The 16,469-nt window shown below is 38.1% G+C and overlaps 1 protein-coding gene and 1 long non-coding RNA gene across 8 annotated transcripts in view; one reads left to right on the forward strand and one right to left on the reverse strand.

Moving 5' to 3' along the window:
* The first annotated feature begins 1,587 nt into the window (after positions 1–1,587).
* LOC110015303 (uncharacterized) lies at positions 1,588–3,385 on the forward strand. Its single transcript, XR_002873481.2, has 3 exons — positions 1,588–2,088; positions 2,329–2,481; positions 2,589–3,385. It is a non-coding gene; the product is annotated as an uncharacterized LOC110015303 (long non-coding RNA).
* A 3,405-nt stretch (positions 3,386–6,790) lies between these two features.
* The window catches only part of scn8aa (sodium channel, voltage gated, type VIII, alpha subunit a), a 44,160-nt gene continuing 34,481 nt past the window's right edge, over positions 6,791–16,469 (reverse strand). For all 7 annotated transcript variants that reach the window (XM_023956568.2, XM_023956565.2, XM_023956569.2 and 4 more), the window contains exons 22-27: positions 12,003–12,287; positions 11,583–11,636; positions 11,126–11,263; positions 10,923–11,027; positions 10,536–10,806; positions 6,791–10,454 (exon numbers count right to left, since the gene is read on the reverse strand). In XM_023956568.2, coding sequence (XP_023812336.1) covers positions 9,295–10,454; positions 10,536–10,806; positions 10,923–11,027; positions 11,126–11,263; positions 11,583–11,636; positions 12,003–12,287 — 2,013 coding nt within the window. In that variant the 3' untranslated portion in view covers positions 6,791–9,294. The remainder of the gene's footprint in view (positions 10,455–10,535; positions 10,807–10,922; positions 11,028–11,125; positions 11,264–11,582; positions 11,637–12,002; positions 12,288–16,469) is intronic.

A 16,469-nucleotide genomic window follows, 5' to 3' on the forward strand; every position in this document is an offset into this window, starting at 1 on the left:
GCCATTTAACTATTTCACTTGTTGAATAATGTTCCCACAAATATCAGACTATAAATGAAATTGAAATAAACATACCAATGGCGTCACCGAAGTCATCCAAGCATTGAAATGTTTGTTGCTCAGCTCACCATGAATGCCAGACAAATCCCCCACCTGCACACTGTCACCTATTTAAATACCTCTTCCCATCTACCTGCCTGGTAGATTAGGATTCACGTTTTCCTTATACTGCCCCCTGCAGCTATGGAGTTGATCCTACCTGGAACAATCCTCCAAATCAATGTTCAGGAGCAAAATAAAGAAAATAGACAATAGGGCAGAATACACATTATTAACACCTCCCACTTGACCTCCTAGTTATTAAACTCAAAGGAGGTCACAACTATCTCAGGTCCTGGTTACAAACTTTTTCTGCTCTTCAACAGGAAGCAACACTATCACCCGTCTAACATCTCTATGCAAGACTGTAGCAGGGAAAGACGCTTTTCTGGATGCATTTGACAGCTGGTTTGAAACTGTCTGCTTATGCGGGGCTGGATAGCTAGGGAAGGTTTTCACAATTACATCTCTTACAATTCCCTTTTCATCGGCATTAACCTTGATTACTCTGCACAACTTATACTGACTCCTGCATTTTGGTCAGCAAGCCAAATCACATCTCCAACACTCACAATTCGATGCTGGTTCAATTGTGGATACTGTGCGTGTAAGAATGCTGGGATTTTTATTCTGCGCCTTTAAAAGTAGTTAGCCCTCAGATCACACCAATTTTTTTAAAAGAAAGGAGGAAGATTAGAACGTGAGAGGTATTTTTAGATTTGATTCATGCAGAGCAAGAACAAATGTAAATTGGAGATGTCCTTCTGTTTTTAGAACAAAACTTTGGAATTGTTTTGTTGAAGATCTAAAATTAGTTAATACTGTAAAAAAAATTGGATTACTGTTAAAATATCAAAATACTGGCCAATACTAGTGAAATTTATTTATGTATTAGTGAACGTGTATGCATGAAATTGCATGTGTAAATATATCATTTATCTATGCACATGTGTACATTATATACAGTTCACATGTATGTATGTAAGTTTTTATTATTTTATTTTTTCATTTTAACCTGCTATGAGATTTATTTAGGCTCTTTGCACCTGCTGATCTGACCAGGAACTGTTCTGCACACAGAAAAATATTCTAGTATTCTGTCAAACAGACACATTTTAGCATGAATGGGGAAGTAATGGCACAATAATGCCACACATGCCTGCAAAAATTGTATTTGGAAGACAAAATTTATTTTGTTGCAGCGTCCTAATCAAAATCTAAACTTCAGGCCTTTTGAAATTGTGTTCTTGCCAGACAAATGTTAACCTAAGAACAGAAAATTCAATAGAAAAAAAAAATGAAAATGAACGTGATGTTTTCCACATGATGTGATGTCACAGAAAATGACAGTCTAAATCTTCTGAGTAGTGGTGACGTTCAGAAGTTTTCCAACTCTTTGAAATTCGGTAAAAGGTAAGTCACCTTTCGTCACTGAAAGACAAGCATTTTCAGAAGTGAGTAACAGTTTAAGAGTCACAGTTTTGGCATCAGAATGACGACTCCTCACACCTGCTGCTGTCTGAGTAAGTGTGAGGGGGCTCCTACCTTTGACTTTTGAAGAGAATAACGACCAGTCCGGCTCACACCGCTGCAGTAATGAGAGAAAGGGTCATCAGCTGCAGGAGCTAACCTGTGTCAGAGGAGGTCCCTGCTGTCTTTATAAAGACTCAGAGAAAAGCATTTTCTGCAGATTTTTCCACTCACAGCTCATCTCAGGGTGTCATTTTAAAGTGTTTGGAGACTTGATACACTGCATGTGCACCAGAACTGCCAACAGCGGAGAGAGGGGTTAAGTTTTCCACAGGTACGTTCAATATTTAATCCCAGACTTTTGTTTGACTTCTTCATTTGAAATGACAGATTAAATGTTGTCTTCATGGTCTTGTGACTAGGTGATCTGAAGATGAAGATGATCATGTGGTGTACACTGCTTCTATTTCTTTGTTCAAGCACAAAAGAGATGGTTTTGGATCAAACCCAGCCGTCCAGGTATTGTTCTTTTTCATTCATTTTTTAAATAAAATTATTTAATTTTCTGCATGACGGAGCAGAGAAGAAATAAAAAACTTCCGTGAAACTCCCTTCTTCCTATCTAGTTTTATTAGTGGATTTTTTTTCTTAATCTGTAATAAATAATAGTTTGATTGTCATTTCATGTGGTGTTGAACAATGTGCTCAGCATTTAAAGCTGTTCAACTATTCACTGCTAAACACAGCTTTCTCCTTTAGGGGTCTGAGAGTAGAGATGAAAAACAAACAAAACATCTTCCGGAACCTCAAAAGACACACAGACGGGATGTTCACCAGTGACTTGACCAACTATCTTGATAAAATGAAAGCTAAAAATTTTGTGGAGTGGCTGGCCGCTATCAAACAGCAAGAGTAAGCACAGAAAGAAATGTTGTACTTAATCCAAAAAGAGGCTGGAATGGAGGACTAAAAAGTTGAAGTTACATTTTCATTTTTTCACTTTTTTTTTTATTTTACAGATGCCAGGAGAAAGGAATCGAAACTGCAGAGAATGTATAACGATGATTCAACTAACATGATTTTCCCCCAAAATCCACATGTTTAACTTTCAATTGAATATGGAATTGTTTTAAATGTGGGAATAATTTGTTTTGGAGGTCGCTACTATAATCACCATAATTTGACCTTTAAGCAAACACACACAATGGTAATGCAATAAAATGAAAGTTTTTTTTGCTTGTTTGTTATATCTTCTTTCCTTAATGTTGAAATAAATGATTATTTGCACTGAAAAGGATCACCTTTAAATATCATTTTATTGTCATTTCTCTTGCTGTGGCACAGATTTTTGTATGCAATAAAAAAATTTATTGAAACATGTGCTGTGAATGTATAATTCGGACCACATGTGGGCGCTGTTGCTTTGCTTATTCTAGTGATACACAATGAGTAATACATTATTTGAAGACGTAAAGCAGATTATGGGTGAAAATATGATTTGTTTGTTTTAAAATATAATTTGAAGTCCAAATTAAAATTCAATGTTTGAAATTGACCCTCAGAGAGAAGGTTATATCGTTTGTTTGTTTGTTAAAGAGTCTGTGCATTTGGGATTTCTGGATTATTTTTCATTTTGAAAAGAAAGCTAAAAAAACAACAAACAAGAAGAAGGACTGAAAGCTATTAAGCCTCTGACTATGATGGAGAACTACCTTGCTCTCCCTCCTCTGTCACTCTCTGGGGAAAGAAAGGAAACAGTGGAGGAAGGAAACAAACAGTAAACACTAAAAACTCCCAGAATTCAAGAGGGCTGAACAGATAGTTGACTCCCCATCCTTGTGGCTACAATTTCAGCTTATTTTTGTTTTTACAAGGCTGTTGAAAAACAGAACAGAAAGAAATTGATAGTAAAATATAGAAAAAGGTAGAATGGAGATCGATTGTAGAGAAATATTGGAGAACTATGCATGTTTTTTCTCGAATCTGCTTGTTTTGGCCTAAATAAGTCAGATAAATTGCCTCATAGTGGCTCTAAATGTTATCCTCATAGAAACAACATGCTAAGTGGCAGCTCATTTCAGGGAGGAGGGAGGAGGTGGTGGAGAAAAGCTCACAGAGGAGGAGGAGATTGACAGGCGTGTGTAGGTGTGGCACTTTAAAATTTCATTTCTGCACGCTGGATGTATTTTTAGTTCATGTCTTTGTTTTGTTATTTTCGTGTTGAATTCTACTTCCGTTCAGCGACGTCCCGCTGAAGCCCCACCCAGAGTTCTCTGAGTTGTTCCCAGGATGGTCGCCCTTCTGCTTCCTCCTCCAGCACCAAGGACAGCTCCTCTGCGCGGGGATCAGCGCTGCTCCCGGGGTTCGATCCCGCAGCGACACAAATACGGCTTCTTTCTGCACCCGTAAAAGACACAGGCACCCAACTCACCGAGGCTGGTGGCCAAACTGGGAGTATGCTGCTGACTCAGCCTCGACTGCTGCATTAATTTATCTGCACTGCAGTGCTCAAATACCCCCCCTCCCTCCCTGTCTGAACTCCCTTTCTCTCTTCCTCAAAGACAACCACTGCAATCCCACACAAACATCCTGCTTTTACATTCGAGACAGAGGCTCCATAATCTAGAAGGAGTGCCCATATGTGTGGAAAAACCATAACAGGGAGTTTTAGGGGGGTGGGGGTTATAAGGATATTAAAGGAGAAAGACACTGAGGGGTGCGGGGGCTGGACTCAGAGCTGAAGCGTCCACGTGATTTCTGGGAGATACAAGCCAGGAAAACCGTTTATTTTAAGGTCACAATAAAAGAATGAAAAACATGAGAATGAAATACAAACTGCACTATAGCTGTGTTTGTCTGAAATCATCATCCATTCTTCTCAAAATATGTATTTCACTTGAAGACAAACTCCAGTTAAAGTAGTGTTTTTGTTGTTTTTTAACCTTTTTTTGTTGCATTTTTAACATGGATATTTATAAACAAAATTACAGCTTAAACTACATCTCTGAGTATTTCTCTATTCAAATCATTGTGAATGAGGAAAAAGCGAAAAAATGCCGTTTGAAAATGCTTGGAGTTGTTACAGACACCTACAATCAGCAGGCCACAGGCTTCCTTTTCCGCTCCATTCTGATGCCATTTGCAGACAAACAAATCCATTTATATCTTCGTTTTCCTCATTTAATTACGCTGTAATCAGGCTCAAAGCAGCTGGGTAGCTCCCATATTGCTCGCCATTTTTGTTGCACCAGTAATGTTAAATTTGGGTTGAGAGGCTGGCCCAACCACCCCCAACTCAGAAGCGAAGCTCTGCTGAACTCCTGCAGCTCTGCAGAGACTATGCCCAAGAAAACAGTATAATAGTAATAAAAGACCACAGGGAACAATTTGAAAATACATCAAAAAATGAGTGGAGTGAAACTTTTGAAATTATTTGTTTCCTATTGTGTTACATTTGGGAAACTGGTTGCATCTTTCCTAAAAACCGTCCAGACAGCCGGGTCCTCTGCACACATAATGAGAAGCACTAACTTCATAGTGGGCCTCTAATCGTGGTATCTTTTAGTGCACATGGACTGGATAGAGTAATGATGGAGCCACACACTCTCATGCCTGTGAGCAGAATTACACTCAGAGCTCTTAACAAATTAAATAAGTCCACTACATTTGAAAGTCTTCCTTTCAAAACCACTCTGCTCCATTTCACAGGATGTTTTCTGAATCCAGCACCACAGAAAGCAAAGAAAACACTTTTATTTTGGCTTCATTTAGAAACATAAAACGGCACACAGGTTGTAACTGGAAGGCTGCTTTATTAGTAATAAAAATTTTCGTGCTCAAATGAAGACAATCTTTCATGTATTCTAAACCAAGAGTCCAAGTGGTTGTGCAACACACCATCATATTGTACTGTATATCCCCTTTCATCGCATGTGTCAAATGATAGCGGTTTGAAAAGCAATTTTTTAAATTTTAGCAAAGAAAAAAAAAACGGACATGATAAAACATGCTTTTCAAAAAAAGGAAAAAAGTTTGCATTAATTATACAAAAATAAATTTCAGATGGAAACAGAAATTTTGCAGAAATCAAATTAAAATATAAAAGGCAAGCTGCTATTTCACAAGCCAAGTGGGTGGCACACAAAGCACTAAGAACAGTACAGTTTTGAGCTAGCTGTTTTTTCTGTCAACATCACACACGGTTGAGTACTAAAATGAAGTTGGGTGTCTGGACAATCCATCAGCAGTATTTCTAAAACGACATCCCTGATAAATTTTGTTCTTCACCATGAATCCCCGCCCTCTGCGGTCCAAAAACAGGGTTTTTATTATTCAGCATGGAGATTGACATCCAAATTTCCAGGAAAAGGAGGAAAAAAGGCACATGCCATTGAGTGGATCACTAGAAAAAAAAAACATTCAAGAAAAGATTTGTGAGGATGACAACATGATTGAATGTGAGCTGAGCTGTAATGGCACTGATGTGTGGATATGGGGGTTGGGAGTCCCTGGGGCAGGTATCATTTGGATGGAGCGGTGAGCCACACCAGCTGACATTCTTCTGGAAGAGGTCACCAGTCGGGATGGTGGGCAGTGTACAGAGTCGCTTTGCGTTTGTGACTTGTGGGTGTGTCCTGCATACTCGGGAGGTGAGTAAAATGATAGTTTGGTGAGAGATGTGCTGGTAACTTTGTCCTTTCAGTCATGATCAGGCTACATCCAGTAACATTGCAAATGAGCTATTTCCAAACATAGAAGAGTGCTGGAAACAACCAGTATTAGACATCCACTGAACGTGTTGCACATAAATCAAAAGTGACAGTGTTCTTCTGCTTTACGTATATACATATTGACATATATGTATACATGTATATATCTTTTGTATTATATAATATCTATATTTCATTCAGTTTTCGTCAACAAAGTGAAAAGTGTCTCAAAAAATCCAAAAAGTAACGAATGTGACAAAGGGAATCGCTGGAAGCCATTCTATAATATTGTTATAGTTCATCTGTTGATTATTGGTAGCAACATTTTTAAAATTCCATATTTACAAAAAAAACACAACAAAGCATGCTGATCAAATAAAACAATATAATACAATATTTATAGAATCTCTCAAAAAGTTCATTCTTTTTCAGCGATTGTGCCATTTACATCATAGCCTGCACTGTACATTTATGTGAGTTTTTTTCCCTTTTTTTATTTTTTATGTTTTTGGTTGTTTTTTTTCAAGTGAATGTTATATTTCTAAAATGCGTCATCCAAAATGAAAAATGAGTCAGTTAGAAGAAGACAGGAATCATTCCTCTGGTGGTTCTGGTCAGGAATGTGTTTTGGTTTCAGGTGCAGCAACCAAACTGATTCAGAGGCCTCATACTGTAAACAGAACTCAGTCTTAGTTCAGGGGGTTCTGGTACAGGCAGTGTTAAACACACCAAATGGCAGAAGAGGTGTGACGATGGACGCCAAATTTATCTGTGGTCATCCAGTAATAACAGGCCCGTCCCTACTGCAGGGATCTTTTTTTTTTTATATAAATGGCAGAACATCTAGAGTGGCAGTTGTGTCTCATTAATCACTTGTCAAAGACTCGGTTTGTTTTTCTATTTATGAAAAAAAGAACTTTTTGCAGCTAATTTTTAATAACATATAGCTGCTTTAATGTGAGGTCTGCTGATGATTTTTTTCGGCAGGTGTTAGCTTTTTGAACCACAATCTGAAGCTTTTTTTTATACATAAAGGAGGTGATAACACTTGGAAGCCTGCAAGTGTGTGAAGGATGGTGCAAACCTGGGTCCATGATCACACAGTGTTTAAGAGGTCCCACAAAAGCACACAGATACACCGACGACAATGGGACTTTCAGCACTCTGACTCAGACCAAAGCACTGTTCGTAATCGTTTCTATTTTTGTCATTATGGCAGTTTGACAGAATCCCAAAGAGAAGGCTTCTGTTGATGTATTGGTCCACATTTGTTTCTTTTCTCCAAGAAAAAAACAGACAGAAGCCATGTGGCTACACTCTAAACCAGCCTTTCTGTCATTCCACCTTCACTTCATGCGAGGTACAATAAGGCATGTCCTTGTGGTAGTTCTCTGCTAACTCTGCTGAATGACATGCGTCAGTCTCACTGATCATGAACCTTTTTTAAATTGTTGCATCACCAAGACATCGGTGAAGGAGTTAAGAGATTCTTCTCTAAATTAACGGCCTAAGGTACTAAATCTTGGGGAAATCATAAAAATACAAAAAAAAAAAAAAATTTATGATATGACTTCAGTCTGTTTTTAAATGAAAAAAATCCCTTCCTTCACAAACACCAAGGAGGAAAACAGGGAACATTAGAGCCACATCTTTGTCCTATGTGCAGGAACTCCAGCAGGACCACTGAGCACATTGGACCCTTACCAGTACCAGATATGGATTCCTTGGCGTGAAAATATCTCCTGACCTTGTTGCTGAGACAGGGACCTCGAGTGCATAAGAAAACTGGCAGTCCCTAGTTTGGTTCAGGCGCACAGGCATGACCTTCCAAAACTGTGCACCCTCAACATGAGGATTTTACCCCTTTCACTTATTCTGGCACTCAGCACTCTTTCTATACTGCCGACGTTGAAGAGCAGCAAAAAAAAACAACGTGTTTTTAGTTAATCTGACTGTGATTGTGCATTTCAATATTTCCTTTCATCCAGTTTAATTATGCGCCGATTCAATAGACAAAATTCTAAAGGAACGAGATCAGTAAAAATATCAAATCCCTAATTTTTCCAAATATCATAATCCAAAATCTTTTTTTTTTTACGGTTCTGTAATTTCACCAGTGGACAGTCTCAAAACCTGTAGTCGAGCCACTGCAGTGGTCTGAGAATAAGTGTCTTGTGGATTATGATTAATCATGCATGATTCCTGATCACAACATGCCTTCATGCAAGTCATTTCTATGCATTTAACAAGCACAATAATTATTATTTATCAGGAACTCTGCCTGAGAAGTTTCCATCAGCCCAAATCAAAACATTGATTGATGACACATACCCCCTTCACCGTGAAAGCCCAAGTAGAAAATGTCTTTTTTTCTGGGGTAGTGTAGCAAAAACAAAAAGAATGACAGACTATAGTGACATGGGCTGAATGCTATCTTTTTTGCTGCTCAAATAATGTAACGATGCAGGTAAACTCTGCACAAACAGACAAGACCACTCTACAGTTCTGAGATTCTCCTTCCCTCTCTGGTTTGTTCCTCGTTGCTAAGCTTCATTAATGTTGGGTTCTTTCTTGCTGAAGGTGGTGAACGTTGATCTACAGACCATCATTTAGACTGCTAAGCCAGTTCTGTTGAGATCTGCGTGATCCAGCCCTGCAGCTCTTGCAAGATTGGCTGCAGGGTTCCACACGTGGTGATGGCAGGTACTTTACAATGGTCCAATCATATAGCAGTGTTTTCTGTGGCATTTGGTCCCCGAAAAGTGTGTGAACACACAGCAAGTCATGGTTTAGTATCGATTTCTCTTGGTTTCTATTAAGCAAACGTTTTTTTCAGTAAACTGACGCATTTAGTTGAACTGTCCTTGAGAAAATCGAAAAACACATAGCTTCCTTACTATTTTGAGTTTGAAAACGTTTTAGTGTGTTTGTTTGTTTTTTCCTCCAAATGAGTTTTCTACATTTGTTGGGTGCTTTCCCTCAGAGTCTCATCTCATGGTTTTGGAGTCACTGAATCCTAACATTTGGATTCCCACTCGTCTTTTTGGTTTTTGTCCTTCTCTTTCTTGGCCCACTCCTCTTTGCTTTTGTCCTGCTTCTCCTTGTCCGGTTTGGTCACACTGTCGTAGGATGGGAGAGATGCTGTGGACGGTGTGCTCTCCTTCTTGTCTTGGTTGGTCCCACCATTTTCCAGCATATTGTTAGATAAAATGTGGCGCTTAAAGATGATGCCACGCCTGATAAGGTGGGCACGGTAGGCATTCTGTATGATTTTGGCAGAGACATCCTCCTGTTTGCGCCGGAGGGTGGTGGTGATAGGTTCATACGACACTTTGGAGGGGTTTGCTGCCACAAAACGCTCTTCCATCTGGCCCCTCAGCATGTCCAACTCACCACTATCACCCAGCACACGCTTTGTGAAAGCGAACAGGATGTCCAGGCAGTGAATGCGATCACCACTCACCATGGGCATGTCCATGGCAATTAGTTCTATGGTGTTGGGCTTTGGCACACGAAGTGGGTGCTCCAAAGCATCAGCAAAGTCAGACAGCTTGGCAAATGTGATGAATTGAGAGGCAGTGGGGTCAAACTTCTCCCAGATCTCATAGAAAGTCTCAAAGTCATCCTCACTTAGTGGGTCAGCACTTTCCTCTGTGGCCACACTGAAGTTCTCCAAGATGATGGCAATGTACATGTTAACCACAATCAGGAAAGAAATGATGATATACATGACGAAAAAGAAGATTCCCACTGAAGGGTTCCCACAGTCACCCTTCACCGTAGTACCAGGGTTCTCCAGGTTGGGATCGCAGTCTGGCGGGTAGTTGAGGATTGGCAGCAGCAAACCGTCCCAGCCGGCCGACGTGGTGATCATGAACAGGATGATCATGCTGTTGCCAAAGGTCTCAAAGTTGTACATGTCATCAATACCTGCGCTATGCTTTACATAGCCGAAGTTAGACATCCCAAAGATGGAGAAGATGAACATGACCAGAAAGAGCAGCAGGCCAATGTTGAACAGAGCTGGCAGTGACATCATCAAGGCAAAGAGTAAAGTCCGGATGCCTTTGGCTCCTTTGATCAGACGAAGGATTCGGCCGATACGAGCCAATCGGATCACTCTGAACAGGGTTGGTGACACAAAGTACTTCTCAATTAGGTCAGCCAGAAACATGCCTATAGGAAGGAAGGACAGGATAACATGTATTTACTTGGCAGAGAAAACATGATCTAATCAATCGCTCCTTCTCCACTCACCAACAATGGAAAGGATCACCACCACCACATCAAATATGTTCCATCCATTGGTAAAGTAATAGTGCCGCAGAGCAAAGAGCTTCAGCAAAAACTCTGTAGTGAAGACGACGATAAAGATAAAGTTGACCCAGTAGAGGACATTTTCTGTTTCATCGGACTGGTCATCTGTTTCCACCATCATAGTGACCATGTTGAGGCAAATCAGGATCATAATGGAGATGTCAAAGACCTGCTGCGTCACAAAGTCAAACACCATTCCCTGAATCTTGTTCTGCAAGGTGAAAAATAAAACACATGGTGGAATAAAAAGTTATAGAGACCCTAATTTTCACAATAATATCCACACTTGGACGAAAGCAGTGAGTAGGACAAAAAGAAAAAGAGGACCTGTGGCCGTGGGATAGGTTTTTGTGGTTTTTTAGATCCAAGTTTTTTCATAGCGTTGTAGTACTTCTTCTGTTCCTCTGTCATGAAGATATCCTGACCACCAAAGTAAAGGGACAAAGACAAACCTGGTTACAATCCGCTTCAAAATATAAAAAGGATATGACAAAAATCTGCGTGTGGGGGGGAAAGCGTAGGTCTCTTATCTTTTTCTTCTGCTGGTTGAAGTTGTCGATGATCACACCAATGAAGAGGTTTAGAGTAAAGAAGGACCCAAATATAATAAAGACCACAAAGTAGATATACATGTAGATGTTGATTTCATATTTGGGTTGCTGTTCCACCTTAAAGGAAGGAAATATATGCATAATTAAAGTTTGATTTAACAAAAGTAATTTCAAGAAATCTTTTTGCATGGATGTAAATGTACTTTTCACACCCTTGTCAATTGGCAGGCTTAGTTTGTCAATAAGAAAACACCGGAGCTCACCGAGATAATTGGGACTAATGACTGAAATATATATTATACTAATTCAAAGCAATTTGCTTAATCCAAGGCGAATAAGATGTGTATATCAAAATAATCATTTTCTCTCAAAGGCCATTTCTTGTAATCTGACACAAAGAGACACAGTTAGTATTTCAATAAAGTAGTCTAAATACCCCTCTGGAATCCACTGCAGCATACATGATGTCCATCCAGCCTTTGAAGGTGGCCTTTCAAAAGAAACATACATTTATGAAAACATTTACACACATTTATAAAGCAATAGAGAGAAAAAGCTGTAACAAGTTTTATCCTCAGAGTAGTCAAACCGAAATTGATGAATGTCCTGAGATGCAACTGGTGCATGGAAAGGAATAAGTGTGTATGAAAGAAATATGGACAAGCACATTTACACAAAAAATCAACACACAGAATGCATTTGCTATACAGCTGTGAAAGCAAAAAACAAATGACATTAACAAAAAGCCCAAGAAAAAGGACATTTAAGAGTAAAAAAGAAACGTTATGCAGAGTAAAATAAGAGAAGAGAATGAGTTAGAGAGAAACAGGACACAAAGGAGGAGTGACTCTCTCACCACTTGCAAAAGAGCAAGGTAGCCGGCGCCCACATTGTCAAAGTTGATCTTGACGTTCCTCCACCTGATATCAGTGTTGTTTTCTTCCATGACTCCAATACATTGTGACTTGTTGTTGACTATCTCAATATCCAGGTATTCCTCTGACGTATCATTGAAACAGTACCCGTACTTGCCCGCAAACATGTTGACCCCCATGATGCTGAAAATCAGCCAAAAGATGAGGCAAACCAGCAACACATTCATAATGGAAGGGATGGCACCAACCAAGGCGTTGACTACCACCTAGACCAGACCAGGAGAGAGAGGATATAAGATGTGTGAGAACCACAAAAAAACACCTGTTCACCCCACCCCCCCCTCCCCTCAGATAAGACACTGCATACTGTTATGGCATTACACTTGACGCAGCCAAAATGACTATTTAGTGCAGCTAGCTTGAATAGCACTTTAAATAAACAAGTAAAAAGGTGCAAAGTGAAGTATGGGCAACTGAAGGCAAGGAGAGTTGCATCAGCCTGAGACTAATTAGAGCAGCAGTGAAGTGAATCTGAGATGTTCTTTGATCCATAGAAGAATGCAGCTGGAACTGCATTAGAGACACTCAGGCACACATTTTTATACACACAAAGGCAACACAGACAGGCAGTAACAAACTGCACCAATCTGCATAAAAGTGGACAGGGAATTGGTGAGGTCTAATGTCTAAATTGTATTTTTAAGGCATCTCTTGTGCCACATGGTCTTATAGTTTTAGTTCAATAATCTCTACACCACCCAAGTAAATCTGTTGTGAAACTCATGACGCATGTCCAAAGATGTTGTAAAATAAATCCTATATGTAAAGCACGAAATTGCATGTTTGTGTGAAGACAAACCGTCTGTGTGCCATTTAAGGCGCTATACAAATAATATGTATTATTATTATTTTACTGCATGTATTTATATGATTTCCTGTTGAATTATACATTCAACACAATGCCAATTGCTTTTTCTACTGTTTGTTTTGTAACTTCATTCACATGCACAATCAATCATATCACTTCCCAGTATACAACTGCTGCAGATCTTGAACAGCTAATCTTCAGATGGATTGTTCATATTTCCACATACAGTACAAAAACTTTAAGTTTATTCTGTATTATTAAATCAACTTCACTTTTCAAATTTTGTCATTCCCAATAATAGTTTTTACACATGAAAATTAACATTTTTTTTTCTTGGATATATACTAATTAACCTAAAATTAAAAGATTATTCTAGTGAAAAATAGATTTGCACTTATTATAACTCAAAGTATAGCCATCAATATATTTATACTGCAAAAAAAATGTTTGAACTGTAAACTGATACCTAATTAAGTGTTTGCCATAGCACTATGAAGTGTCAACTCAAACCACCCCAACTTAGACAATGAAAGTTTATAAAATTCCTCCTCTCCATTCACAGTTCAAGTTAAACAAAAAAATTCCCACATCCACCCAAAAGTCTTTTAATGCAATGCAACTTAGATTTACCTGCAGATCTATTAGCTCAGCACATAATGCGCCGCTCACTACAAGTGTTAGGCAAGCTGACCAGCAGACAGCTGAACATGCACGTCTTTGGCAGACTTGTTTTGTGGAGCCATATTCCCCCCTCATTACAAACAGGCAGGGATTCCAGAGCAGCATTCTCTCAGCATGTGCATGAACCTCACAGACCGTTAAACATAAAATCAATGTGTAAAACCTACAGAATAAAAAACAAAAAAGGAAAAAAGAAATATCCAAAAAGTACATTCAGATTTTTCACACTGATGCTAGTGCACTTGCTGAGAAAATGGCTCTTTCTCTGATCTGATGCACAATTTAACTGCTTTCAAAATTTCAAGTGTAAAGAAATAAACCATGCTGTCTAGAAAGCATTCTCGAAAAGAGGGAAAATGGCTTTCAAAAATGCATATAGTGCATTGGCAGTTTTAATACATGCGTGTTACATGATTTGTGCAATCTCAAGAAACCGCTCAAATCAATATATAAATAAATTGAGAAATTTGTGGATAGAGAGATAGCAGGCAGCAGAAGAGTTATAGTTTTTGTAAATAGTTGACATGACACCATTACCTGATTGGTATGTTAGGCCTAAATAAATCTACTGGGATTCTAAGGACTCACACACTTGGACAAAAGCTTTATAGAATGTATATTATTTAATACTACTGCTGAAATTCTTTTTCATATATCTCAGTTTTGCTTGGTCTGTCAGCAAAAAAGGAAAAGGCTGAAAATTGGTGCTGGCGTTTTTTTATTGGAACACACTAAAACTGAAGGTATAGGGATGCGCCATGAGAACAAAAATACTCTAAAAACATCAAAGCACAAACTCAGAACAGCCTTTAATGCTTGTCGACTTGGTCAGATTTAAGGTGCACAACTCTGAACAGGTAAGCAGAATTTGAACTATGCCACTTTAGTTCCTGCCCTTCTCAGCAAATGTAAACAACACGTTGTAATAATTCTGATGCCATCTCTCTTTTCATATATTTCTCCACTCATTTATTTATTGTTTTGACTTGATTTTACCATTTCAACTTAAAACAAAAATGATAGGCTAGTTAATGAACCTATGAATCGCATTTTTATAAAAAGAAAAAGAAAAATTAAAAACGGATACAGCAGTCTCAATTTTGTTCAAAAGGCATTACTGGGCCACCTTCACCTCTCTTACCCACAATTATAAAAGACAGAGCACACTGTTAACTAATTAAATGTGAAACTTTAAAATACAAATTATGGTCCTAGTCAGGTGACAAAATTAGACCACCTAAGATAAATGCCACTAGAAATATTAAAGTAGGTTAATGGATATTTGACGAACATTAAAAATGCAGAAGCAGTGTGTAAACTAAATTATTCCCTTTAGCAAAAAATTAAAGAGGGTAACAAGCAATGAGGTGTCTTCAAATAAATCTACTTGAAAGACATCACTAAGTCCGTCATATTTTGAGTCAAATTTTTGTAGTGTCAAGGTCAAGTGGCTCTGAACTCCAGACATGGGAGTGACATTTGCTTAAGTAACTTTTATTTTAAAATAGTATCCTTAGGGTAGTCATTTCTACTTTTACATGAGTAAATTCAGAATGAAGAACCAATTCTCTTGTTCAGCTATATTGGGTTACATTTGTCTAATCATTTTTATGTTTGTCTTATTTATTCTCCTTATTAGTGAAAGCCTTAGTGTTGTCAAAAAAAACTTTATCCTTGCATGATTCCATAGGTTTAGGCAATAAATCAGTTGCTACACACAAACTAGTGCTTATCACTTAAGTAATACCATCACCATTCAGTTAGTTTTTTTAAAATTTATTTAGATAACTAGTTTTTATTGTTCTAGATTAAAATTCATTTAATTATGCTTTAAATTGAGTATATTTTATGTCTATTCTACACACCTGTGCTCAAAACATAATGAAACACTGCAAAGCAGGGCTAAAAGGGTTAAGAGGAAATCCATGAACAACTACTAGAAGGCTGCAGTGTGGATTTACTGTGCCTACAATGCCTCACATTTACAACAAGAAAGAAACAAGTAAAAGATTCAGCTAGGTATTTTTATCAGGGTTTTGGATGTTATCTAATAAGTGAAAAAAAATTACATATGCACATTGCTCAAGTCTTTACAGGTTTCGTGTCTCTTTGGAATGAGTCTCAGGTGAAATCTTGAGTCTCTGTCTAATTGAGGCACAATTCAAGTTAAAACCAGGAGCTCTTGTTACCACTCAGTAAAATAGGAACTGTTCTGTTTTTTCTGTGTTCCAGAGGCAAATGTGAGATTTAAGCATAACAAAGTTGAGTGAAATTCATTTATAACAAAGAACAAAAGCAATCTAGAAAACCTTTGGTAGGCGAGTAATAAAACTAAGAGTTTTACAGTAACCTATTTGCAGGATAGACTTCTACCAGAACATTATGCTTCTGAAACCAAAGCTAAGTTGTCCCTAAACTGATCGTCTTGATGGCTCTTCATTCATCAACAAACAAAACAAAAACCAACAGATCATTTAAACTTAATCTTTGTGCATTAAATGATTACTGTGAGTTTAGTCATTTTAATCACGAGGCGCTTTGTTTTTATTGCACTACTTCTGCATTTAGTGAGAGTTTCGTGAAATAAAAATTTGCAAAGATTTTTCACCATAGCTTGTATTTCAGTCATTTTGAGACCTGATCAGGACCATTTTTAAAATATTGTTTTGTTCTTTTCCTGAACATCCTCTGCATTTCTAGAATGTGTACCTGCTTTTGTAAATGAATGGTTACATTCACCAGAACTTTTTCATGGCATTAATAGTCAATCTAGGCAAATGTGCCTAACTTACCAACCCCAAAAATGACAAAACAATAATTGAAAAAAATTCTAAACTTGAACATTTAAAGGAAACAAAAGTTGTGATCTCAGCCATAATACATATCCAGGGCCTAAAGA

This window comes from Oryzias latipes, chromosome 7 (assembly GCF_053564925.1).
Source record: "Oryzias latipes strain Hd-rR chromosome 7, Olatipes_Hd-rR_3.1".
NCBI classification, from domain to species: domain Eukaryota; kingdom Metazoa; phylum Chordata; class Actinopteri; order Beloniformes; family Adrianichthyidae; genus Oryzias; species Oryzias latipes.